This window comes from Chelonoidis abingdonii, chromosome 1 (assembly GCF_003597395.2).
Source record: "Chelonoidis abingdonii isolate Lonesome George chromosome 1, CheloAbing_2.0, whole genome shotgun sequence".
In the NCBI taxonomy this organism is placed as follows: domain Eukaryota; kingdom Metazoa; phylum Chordata; order Testudines; family Testudinidae; genus Chelonoidis; species Chelonoidis abingdonii.
In genome coordinates this window covers 309,264,072-309,276,120 of record NC_133769.1, presented here as the reverse complement: position 1 = coordinate 309,276,120, position 12,049 = coordinate 309,264,072, and the positions used below count along the sequence as shown (strand labels likewise).

The 12,049-nt window shown below is 39.7% G+C and overlaps 1 protein-coding gene across 1 annotated transcript in view; it reads left to right on the top strand.

Annotated features, from left to right (window-relative positions):
- VWA8 (von Willebrand factor A domain containing 8) overlaps positions 1-12,049 on the top strand; it is a 279,054-nt gene that overhangs the window by 216,147 nt on the left and 50,858 nt on the right. The window contains exon 37 of the mRNA XM_075065283.1: positions 2,405-2,609. Within this exon, the coding sequence (XP_074921384.1) occupies positions 2,405-2,609 (205 nt within the window). The remainder of the gene's footprint in view (positions 1-2,404; positions 2,610-12,049) is intronic.

Sequence of the window (12,049 nt, the reverse complement as noted above, 5' to 3'; positions counted from 1 at the left end):
TTCTTTAGTTTAGTTTTTTTTAATGGAATCTAGTATGTAAATGAGCAATCTACTTTTCTATTTATAGTACAGTGTAATTTTATCTAAAAGTGATGTTCATCCATGTTTCTCATGGTTTGCGTAACTAAGTGTGCTGAATATATTCAGCCAAAAAGCAATTCAGCAGCTAGATCTTTTGTCCTATCAATTGGTAGAGAGAACATTTGGCAGGGAAATGCAGTGTTTGCAGGGCCTCATCACATAGGTTAAAAGGTATGAATTCATAGTAATACAGATGAAAGTCCTCTTTGGGGCTTTCCTCCAAATCTGGGTGGGTAGTTTATATTCAGAACCTTTTTGGTTCCAGAGGTGCTGCTTATTATGTAGCAATAATAGTTGCTTCATAAGTGAGATTGAAGCTAGTTTTCCATTATAAGCCCTATTTTCGAACTCTCAAAACATCCCCCAAAAGGTAACATTGTGCCTGAAATTACATATACCACATATTATGTCAACATTAATTCTGCCTGTTAAAGTTTTCAAAAATATGTACAAAGGTCCAAATAGATTATAAAATTCCATTTCCTTTTTAAAGGTTCATTTCTAATACCCTATAACACAAACGTATACATATACTAAAACATTCCTAACTACAAAAAGCTAGGTATGATAGTTGCTACACCATATATTTAATATATTAAAATAACAAACGTTATTGCATCACAGGTACAGTGCACTGAAAGTCCTGGAGTTCATCTTGGCATACTACGATTTCAAGTAGTAGTAAGCCTAAGACTTTCTGTGAGCTGTAGCTATGTCTACATGGTAAGTTACTGTGCGGCAAGCTGGTACGCTGTAGATTCACACTCTGGCTTCCCGCACGGTAACTTGCCATGTAGACAAGGCTTACATCAGTTTAATTTCACACCTTTAGTTAAATCGGTGCCACTTAATGTGTAAACCAGTTCTTAGAGAAATTTTCCGTATTATTTCAAGTTATTTTCCAAAGTTGCTAGCTTGTGTTTTTTCCCATTAATTTTGTACATTTGTGTTTTCCCTTGCCAACTATTTAAATATTTTTATAATGATAATTTTATCATATCTTTTTATTTTGCTTCTCTGAGCCTTCCTGTAATTCCCAGCATGATAAGTTTGGGATCACTAATAAATTTGCTGCTGCCATCTGAATGAAGGTCATTTATAGAGGTTATAACAGTCAGGATACAAATGCTCTTTTGATTTCTGCTCAACTTCTCCATTTTCCAGTTTTTCTGTGTTGCTTGCTTCCTGTCTGACCTGGTTATTTCATCCCCCCTTGTTCTCTCTGAAACAGGGGTGGGAAAATTATGGCCCCGGGGCCGCATCTGGCCCTTCAGATGTTTTAATTCAGCCCTCAAGATCCCGCTGGGGAGCAGGGTCCAGGGCTTGCCCTACTCTGTACGTGCCATGGCTCCGCTCAGCTCCTGGAAGCAGCGGCATGTCCCTCTTCCAGCTCCTATGCATAGGGACAGCCAGGGGGCTCTGCACGTTGCTCCTGCCCCAAGTGCTGCCCCCATAGCTCCCATTGGCCTGGAACCGTGGCCAATGGGAGCTGCAGGGGCAGCACCTGCAGATGGGACAGCACGCAGAGCCGCCTGGCTGCCCATACATTTAGGAGCTGGAAGCGGGACATGCCGCTGCTTCCGGGAGCCGCTTAAGGTAAGTGCTGCCTGGAGCCTGCACCCCTGATCCCCTCCTGCGCCCCGACCCCCTGCCTCAGCTTTGATCCCCCTCCTACCCTCCAAACCCCTTGGTCCCAGCCTGGAGCACCCTCCTGCACCCTCAACCCCTCATCCCCACCCCCAGCCAGAGCCCTCACTCCCTCCACACATCCTAAGCCCCTGCTCCAGCCTGGAACCCCTCCCACACCCAGAACTTGTTTTTTGCCCTACCCTAGAGCCCACACCCCCAGATGGAGGCCTCATCCGCTCCCACACCCCAACCCCCAATTTCTTGAGCATTCATGGCCCGCCATACAATTTCGATGCCCAGATGTGGCCCTCAGGCCAAAAAGTTTGACCACTCCTCTAAAACGAGAGGACTGATCTCCTTAAAAATAGATTGGAGATAGAGGTTACTTATACAGCATATTCCATGCTACATTTGTCTTAGCTATCTTTTATTCAGCTATCAATATTATGCAAACATCTTTCCACCCTATCTAGTTCCAGTATGTGGTGTGCTTTGGGTAATATAGTGGGACTGCCAGGTCCAGTCTTGATCTCATGTGGATTGTTGGTGGATCATATTCATGAATGTACAACTTTCTGTGACCTTGCTCAAATTTCAAGGATATTTTTTTTAAATTGGCACCAGGGCTACAGAAATATTCTCTCTAGTGTCAATTGTGACTGTTAGATAAATCATATTTGGCTTTATTTTTCAGATCAGTCTCTCTCTCTCCATATACATCATGGCTGTCAAAGATCTCAGACACAGATGTTCTGTTGGCACCACTGGGCAAAGTAGGTTTGGTTACAGTGGATATGGGCGGCAGTGTCAGGCTTTGGGAGACAGGACTTGAGAGCTTACAGCGTTCTCTGCAGGACTGGAGAAACATGATTGGACAAGAGGATGGTAGACCTGTGCAGGTAGGACTTTAAAAATCTCAAGTTAAAAACATTAACAAAATGTTGCCAGTGAGTTGAAGTTTCTAGGTTGTTTAAAAAATAAATTATGATGAAAAGTAACATGAAGTAGAATTAGGCCCAGACCAGCAACAAAAATCAAATAGATCTTTTTATTGAAAAGTCATGGGGTCCTTTAAGAGCTTATTATAGGTGGAGCTGGTAGTAGGCAGCAGGATTAAAACAAACAAAAGGAGTTACTCCTTCACACGATGCACAGTCAACCTGTGGAACACGTTGCCAGGTGGTGTTCTGAAGGCCAAAAGTATAATTGGATTAAAAAAAGAATTAGATAAATTCATGTAGGATAGGTCCATCAATGACTATTAGCTGAGATGGACAGAGACAACCCCATGTTTCAGGTATCCCTAAACCTCCAACTGTCAAAAGCTGGGATTGGACAACAGGGGATAGTGCTTCTGAAGTTATCCTTTTCCGTTCGTTCCCTCTGAAGCATCTGGTTCTGGCCACTGTCAGAAGACAGGATGCTGGGCTAGATGGATGATTGGTCTGCCTCAATATGGCTGTTATGTTCTGGTAGTGATGCCTGTTACAGCTGCCTAACATTTCCAGGAAATCCTCCTGTTTTCGGTTTGCATTTTTACTAGACTTTAACCATTTGGGCTGAAATTTTCCAAGCTTGCTTTCTGCCTCATGATAGCTTTTTTTTTTTTTTTAATTTTTTTTTATTTTTAAGTTTCAGTGAAAATATTTCAGTCATTTCCAAAATAGGTATTTTTCCAATATTCAAAGAAATTATTGGGAATTGTTTTAAGAGCTGTACCACCTCCATACTTTGGAAGAGGGACTTGAAACTTTGCAGGAGAATGGTCGAGTTTTGAGAGTGGTGTCTTTTGCTGTCCCCAAGAGAATCTAGGCAGATTGTGCCAAATTGCTTGCGCACACAAAATATATATACACATGTATCAGCTAGTGTGTATGTGCACTACAGCAATATAATGTACAGAATCAGCACTATTCAAATGTCTCATAATCTGTATACTGTTAGTTAGAAGAAGTTTTCCTATACTTGAATCAGTAGGACATGAGATTCAGGAGGATTAGAGTTCAATCCCAGCTTTTATCATACATTTCCAAGTGGCCATGCTGTGCAGTATATATTATACACCTCTGTATAGCCCCACGTGGCCATAAATATGGTACTCCCTTTTTGTCTCTTTGTAGTCTTTATATGTAATTATAACGATTTCAGTTATCAATCTGTATAACCCCTTTTCCAGCACTTTCAAATGTGACAGTAGATTTAATATTTTCTAAATAAAATCTTTCCACATTATTTTCAAGAGATCCAGTAGCCTGAAAGTATAAATTAGATGAGCAGGCAGAAAGTACAATTCTCCTTTCACTCGCTCTTCCTACCCCCAACTCCCGTTCTACAAGATGTTCTGCATTTATAGAAGTTTGTGCAACCACTGACCTGCTCTTGTTACTGGAGCTCAGCGAATGCCTTTCATAAAAGTCATGAGAAAAGAAAACACTCTTCCAGTACCACGTTTGTGTTGTTTATGGCTTTACCAACGCCAGACATTTTCATTGTCAGTAAAGCAGTGCTAGTGCCATCTAATGGCCAAATACAGTCAGGTTTAATCAGAGCATTTTGGTTGCTGTGTATCAAGTATCAGAGGGGTAGCCGTGTTAGTCTGTATCCACAAAAACAACGAGCAGTCCGGTGGCACCTTAAAGACTAACAGATTTATTTATTTTTAAGATGCCAGAATCCTCATTGTTTTTGGTTGATGTGGTTAACAGCAAATATTACTGTTCTTATCTTGGAAGAACAGTGTCAGGATTAGTGGCTTTAATTAGTTTGTTCTATAGCTCTCTTTTGATTCAGTCTCATCGAATTACTAGAATTTCAGTCAACTCAGATTAATATTTTTTAAAAAAACCCTACTTTGTGCTTGCGAAGTACACTTCATCTGAAAATGTCAAAGCACATTACAACATTGAGTAATAAGTATTACAGAGAGGCTACAGGATTTTCCCAAGCTCACAGAGTAACTCAGTGGCAAGTTGTCATAGAATTTAGTTCTCTTGACACCAAATCTTCCTAACTACCAGACACGTTGCCACTTTGTTGGCTATAAGATTCTAAAAGTTAGAGATAGAAAAATCACTTAGCACATCTACTTCTTCCTTCTGACAATGCAGACAATACGTCTCCTGTCAACACTGTCAGATTTTAAAAGTATATAACATTGATTTGAACTGAAAGGTTGAGAAGAAACGCCACATTTTGATCTGGAAACTCAGATCATATTCATTTCTGCGCATTTTTCAACTTTATACTACTATTTTTTTTAAACGTCAGGATTTTGAGATATTACAAATCACACTTGCTGCAAAATGCATTATTTTCAGCATACAGCATTTTATAGAGCATCAAGTAAATAATTTAGCATTTAGCATTTAACTTATCTTTTAAAAAAGATGTTGGCATACAATATGTGCACATTGTGAAATACAAGTTTACCTGGTGTAGGGAAATGAGAAGGCACTTTTTCCATATGAGGTTAGCCTTTTAATGGACATAGACATAATAGTTTTGTTTTATACATGGTATTTATTTTCATAAGCTAAGGGATGATATTGCAATGCATAAATATGTTCTCAAGTTATCCCCTGTCAAAAGTAAAAATTATTACCCTGTCTGAAAACAAGAAACAAGAAATGTGAATTTAACCTTGGCCTCAGGAGATACTGACAAGCTGGTCTGCTAAAATAGCTGCATCTAAATATAGCTTAATACACACGTGAAGAATCAAAAGTGTCTTGCAATCACATTTGTTCAAGTTGTTGGACTTTTCCTGGGTATTTAATGAGATATTTCTGACCCCTCCACCAAACTCTGCAACATGTCTGCAAGGCTTCTGTCCTTTGAAGCAAAATGGTTTAAAGTCTCTGTTAGGAAGTATGTTCTGATAGCTGGGGACAGGCTCCAAACAAGTTTTAGTTTTAGCTTCTGGACTTGTGCTTTGGTTTCTGCAAGCAGGCGTTAAACCTCAGAACTAGGCAGTATGCACATAAACGGGCAAACAAATGGAAAACAAACAGTATTTAAATAAAATGTCAACAAGGACTCTCTGAACTTTCTTTAGCTACAGCAGTCTATGAGGCTAAACAAATATGGATAGGTTTTAGGCAAAAACACAACTGTTCCATTTTGCCTTTATATTCATCAATTGGGATCCAGTGGTATAATCGTTTGTTAGCCTTCAAATCTGTCAATTTTTATTTCGTATTGTATATACACTCAGTGTTCAAGCCGCTGAAACCGTGAGGCTACAAAAAATAGTTTCTAAAAGTAAAATTACTTGTTAAAAGAAATCATAAATTTTCCCTATTTCATAAAATGTTTCGACTGTGTGTGTGTGTCAGGGATTTTATGTAATATGCCAAAATGTTTACATATAGGTGTCTGAAGTTAGGCTTCTACGATTATATTTAGGCACTGAGTAGAGTGGCCAGATTTTCAAAAGTGCTGGGCACCCATTTATGTCAATGGAGTTACTAGATGTTCTGCGAGTCCGGCACTTTTGAAAATATGGCCACTTTATGAGGTGCCTAAGTATGGGCTTAAAAGCTTTCCTTTAAGCGCGCGCACACACACAAAATGTTTTAGGGCAATATATATAGACCCCTCAGTAAGTTTAGTTGATTGCTATCAAAGGGCAAACCTAGACATTAGAGATAGAAAAGACCTATTCAATTCTACCAGTGCCTTTGTGTCTCCTACAGCACATTGTTGAATCTTATGTCCCAGCTAGTTTTCAGTGACTTCAGAATTGAGGGTTCCTTCATTCTCCACAATATTTATATAAAAACAAGCTTTGAGATACATTATAGAAGTTGTGCAGAGTTTAATAATCTGTGATTATACATCAGGTACTTTTTTATATACCTGAAACATTCAGAGCTAGCTTTCTACCTCCAAGTACAGAATTAAAATAAATTACTCATTTCTGGTAAGTTGCCATCTAGCAACATTCCATGTGGTCAGTACTCTTCACATTTTACTGTTGTAAATTGCTGCCAAAACTGGAACATGAAACTTGCTTTACTTAAACTCAGGGTCAGAATTCCATGTGTAGAAAATTATAGTCAAAATGTTAACATTTTCAGAAGCCTAAATAAAACATCTGAAACACCAGTCCCTGGTAAATACAAGTGCAAATAAAGTGCTTGGGTTAAAAAAATTGCAGAAGATGTGTAAAAAATTACTTACACATTGCAGACCCCCAAAATCCAAAACTATGCTGCCACTGGTCGCTTACCAGAGACGTCTGACCAGTGCACTCTCATATCTTCATGGTATTTTTGTCTTTGTAGCTGTGCTGCTAAGTGATCCATTGTGAAATGTGGCCAAATTCTCAGTCTCAATCTATATAATATCACCATAAAAATTTGTCCATTAGATTCAAGGCAGTTTCTGTGCTTTGGGCACCACGAATGTTTGCTGAAGTGAGCTGCTCTATCCCAAATCAGAGTTCTTGCCTTTAAAAACAGTGGTAGTTGGAGAGGAGAGTTGTTTTTCTTGAAGTATGTGTCAGTATGCATCCCATCATAGGTGCACATGCATCTCATGCACATGAGATCATAGTCTTCTGAAGAGCAGTTTCTGTTGGAGGGCACAAAGCACAGAGCAGCCACAAACCTCCCTCGGGTCCCTCTTACCACCCATGGCAAAGAGGCCAAACCAGGCGAATGTCCAGCTCCCCACTACTCTATTCTGTAGAGACATTCAGACTTTTGTCAACCAACTTTAAGAAATCTTTATCTTCATTTTCCCATTAAATTGGACATCGCAAAACACTATTGGTCATCCCACTGTACACCAAGATGAGGTGCTTTGTGCCAACCACAGCACCTCATGGTGGACTCACCCCTCTCAAGAATGGTTGATTGTTTTACTTATTTGTTTTCAGTAAAGAGAAACGTCATGGAGGGTTATGGTGTTTTTCGCCTCAGCACTGGCCAGTTGGCACTTTATTAATGTGACACTCAGTGTTCCCACAAAACATGAATCTGGCTGTGCCTTTACCCAGGTAACTGGGAAAGTTAATGCTTTATCCTTATACAATACTTCACATCCCAGAGAACCTTACAGACATATCTGCTCTTCATGAGATCTGTGTGAGGTAAGTATTATCACCGCTTTGCATATGGATATACCAAAACAAAGAGAAGTCAGGTAACTTGCTCAAGTTCACATCAAATTTGTAGGAAAATTTGAAATAGAATCTAGGAGTCCTGACATCCTCACACTGAAGTAACCTGCAAAAGATTGCCTAAGACTTCGGATGTTAAATCTTTATATTGTAATGTGGCCAGATCTGGGGTATCAAGACCAATTAACTCAGAGCTAGAGCATAAAGCACATGCTTGCTGTTGTGAAGAGTACAATTGTCAAGGTTCCTTCTCCACTCTGAACTTTAGGGTACAGCTGTGGGGACCTGCATGGACACTTCTAAACTTAATTACCAGCTTAGATCTAGTATCGCTGCCACCATCCCCCAAGCACTACTTTTTTCCCTTGACAGTTTTGAGGGACTTCGCCAATTCCCTGGTGAACACAGATCCAAACCCCTTGGATCTTAAAACAAGGAGAAATTAACTATCCCCCGTCCTTTCCCCCACCAATCCCTGGTGAGTCCAGATCCAATCCCCTTGGATCTAAAAACAAGGAAAAATCAATCAAGTATTAAGAAAAGTTAAAGAAAAAAACCCTTCCTGGAGACGATATTTAGTATTACCAGCTACTCACAGACACACCCCCCCCCCCCGATTCAAACACAGAGGATGTCCCTGGCACAAATTTAGTTACACAAAAAATATCACCAATACCCATTTGATTCTACCTCTAATTGCAGGTTACAAAGAAATAAACATAAACCTATTTATTCCTTTCTAAAACTTACTATTCTCATAAGAGGCTGATTCCTTGATCTTTTTTACTCCGGCTGAAACTGAAACTCTAAACAAAGGAAAAACTTCCCTCCTTTCTTTTGAAACATCTTGTACCCCCATTGGTTCCTCTGGTCAGGTGATAGCTAGGCTAGGTGAAATTTTTAACCCTTTACAGGTAAGAGAGGCATTAACCCTTAACTATCTGTTTATGACAACAATATAGGCAGATTGAGCAAAATTCAAGGTAACTGAGTAAATTGATTTTTCTCAAATTAATATGCAGCAAAGCAAAATGGCTTCACAGCTCTCCTCGCAGCACTCAAAAGAACAAGTCAGAGAACATGATATCTTTTAAACATAGCCACATAAAATACAAACTAATTTTATCAGATTGCCCAGCTCAAACATTGAAAAGAACAATATGTTTCTGTTCACAATAATTAACAATCCCCTCCACCAATAACTAAACAATTTAATATTCTTTGCTTTTATGTGCCTAGAGGTGCACATATACTGCAATAAAAAAATCCTATGTCTCAGGATCTCAGAGCCCTGGTTAATTGACTCGGACCCATGGGGCTCAGGCTGGACCCTGGGCTCTGAGACCCTCCCCTCGCAGGGTTTCAGAGCCTGGGCTCCAGCCCAAACCCAGATCCAAGCCCAAACATCTACATTGCAATTTTTAGCCCCTCAGCCTGAGCCAGCTGACCTGGATTAGCTGCGGCTGTGCCATGGATTTTTTTATTGCAGTGTAGATGCACCCTAACTGAGAAATCATGCAATAATGAGAGAGCTTCTCTTGATTAGACAGCATTTGAGTGGGTTTGGCAGTTTTGCATAGTGAGATTATGGCCCCTCAAGATTCAAGCTCTCTTCTGCAAACAATTTATGAACGTTTATTAGATTTGGGGAAATTGTGAGTGAACAAATATGGATGCAAGTTGTATACTTAGAAACATTTAAAATATATATACTTTCAAAAACTGTTAAAGTTGAGTAACATCAGTAATTTTATTATCCCAAAAATAAGCATTATAAACCCAGGAAATTCAGAGGTAGGGATAAACTTACAAGAAATCCAAGCATGTTAAGGTATGGAAATGTACAGGTAAAGCATCCAAACATTCTTAACTCTGCCATGGAGCAATGCCACGAAATAACCAGACACCTGTGATTAGTGTATCATAGTGTTTGTAGGCCCACATTATTTCAGACTGATATTTTTAAAGGAACATAAAAATTTGTAGGAGATATAGTTACATGAAAAATATACATCTGTTTTCCCTTGCAAGTGTTAACTCCTAAAGGTCAAAACTCTGCCAATGGGCTGCCCACTGTAGGGTTTCATAGAGTGCCCTCCAGTCACCAAAAAGAGGAGCCTCATGACTGCAGTAGCCCCTTAACCTCCTGTTCTCCTCTCCCAGGGTTGTTTGATTCTGAGATCTGTGCAGTTGTGATCCACCAGCTCCTTCCGTGCACCCTAATGGGTCGGGGGACTTGGGGAACACTTGAAGGCTCCCGTCATCCTTCCTGTCTTGCCCTCAGCCCACCAAAACTAAAGCACTTTTTCCCCTGCCTTTGGGACCTTTTGCAAACATGGTGCAAGATTTAGCTGCAAGTGAATAAGCCATAAATTACTTCCACTGTATAACATTTAAAATATATTAGAAAATGTGAGTGCTAATAGAGACTCTCCTTTTCATTCTGTAATCTTCACATTTTGCACTAAAATATGCGGCATAGTGCATGCAGATCACTGAAATATGCACCCTAAGTATGGTTGAATTAATCTGTTACCAGTAACACGTCCGAAGATATAAATTTACTGCAACCTCCCAGAAAAAAGATATTGTAGCTTTTACTCAGCACAGCTCAGCCATGCCTCTGCTGCTGCTCCCAGAGTTCAATGAGAGCTAGCATGGTTATGTGTATATGGGCAGAAGAAATCAAACCTTTAGCTCGTACTGTAGACATAGCCTTAAAGAGGCCTAGTCTTCAGAGTCAGGAGAACAAATGTTTTAGAATTCAGCAACAATATCTAAGACTCGTAACTGTAAACAGCAATAGTTCAAACTGCAGGGGAAAATGGGAGAAAAAAGTGAGGGGGGAAAACCTAAAATGAGAATTTTCATGGACTAATGATTGATCAGCAGAGAGAGACAGCAAAGCCTTAACCTCATCACACATTGAGGAAAAATTAGTTTTAGGGGTCATGAGCCTTGTATTCCCAGTAGAGGTCATTGGAAATTCAGGTGAAACATAGTTTCATTGAAAAATGCCAATGCCTTGTAGTAAAATGTTTCACTAAATCTATTACAAATTTGAAAAAACTTTCATTGCAACACAGACTGGTTTCCATTGAAAACCTGCTGGTGTTTCAGGCTTCACAGCTCCACAGGAAGCCTGCCAGTGCCTGAACCCCTAGCTAGAGCCAAGACTAAGGTAAGGGGTCTAACAAGATCCCCACTCTGCGGCAGCATCCCTGGGAACCCCAGCTGGAGCCAGGGGCCAGTCATTTAAGTAGCCTGTGCCTCAGTATCCTCATCTGTAAAATGGGCTTGGTAGCTACTTCACCAGGGTGCTGTAATGGTATATTAATTAATGTTGTAAAGCACTTCGAGATCCAAAGACGGGCAACACTTATTTTGCACATAGTTACAATGCAATACAAGGGAGTTACTCTTAATTACTTTGGAGTAAATCCAAAGCAACATTAAGTTCAGAGTATTATTGAAGGAAAAGAATCCTAGAGAGTTGGGGGGGGGGGGTTGTTTTTTTTTTAATGGCAGTGTCTTTTCCTTTATCCCCTGAGATGTCCCCCTTTCCTCTCCTGTAGTCTGAGGGCAGATAAGTTGTAGTTGCATACTCAATTCTCCATAATTTTCAGACAGTCCTGGAGCATTCTTTTTCCTTCCTCTCTTCAACTGTGCATAAGCGACTCTATAGTAAGTTATTCACCCTTTAAGTGGGTTAATACTTTTATTTTTATCCAGTTCATTTATTATTTCCATTAATTTCCTGCAGCTGTAAAATACTATACTGCTCAAGGAAGTTTAGCACAAAAAAAGATTAGTTGCTCAAATTACTTCTAGAGTTAGGTGTTATTGAGACTGTTATATGATTGCAACTTGCACATGCTCTACACCCAGAAAAGACATTGGTTCAATCTTGTGCTCACATGCATCAACTCAGTTTGGAACCCAGATTGTTGAACTGGGGGTAAAATTATAAAAAGCTTCCAAATACTTTCAAAAGTGACTTTGGTGTTTAGAAGCTGAAGTCCCATTTTCAGTTAGACTTAGGGTCTAAGAGCTTGTAATATTTTTTGAACAGACAGTTAGGGTCCAGAGTCACTTAAGTGCTTTGGAAAATTTTATTCTTTGTCTGAAATATTTTTCAGTTAGTGCTGATAGGGTAGAGGGGAGTTTTATTCTTTAACATTGCCTTGAAAAATGAGTCTATGACATTAAATGTCA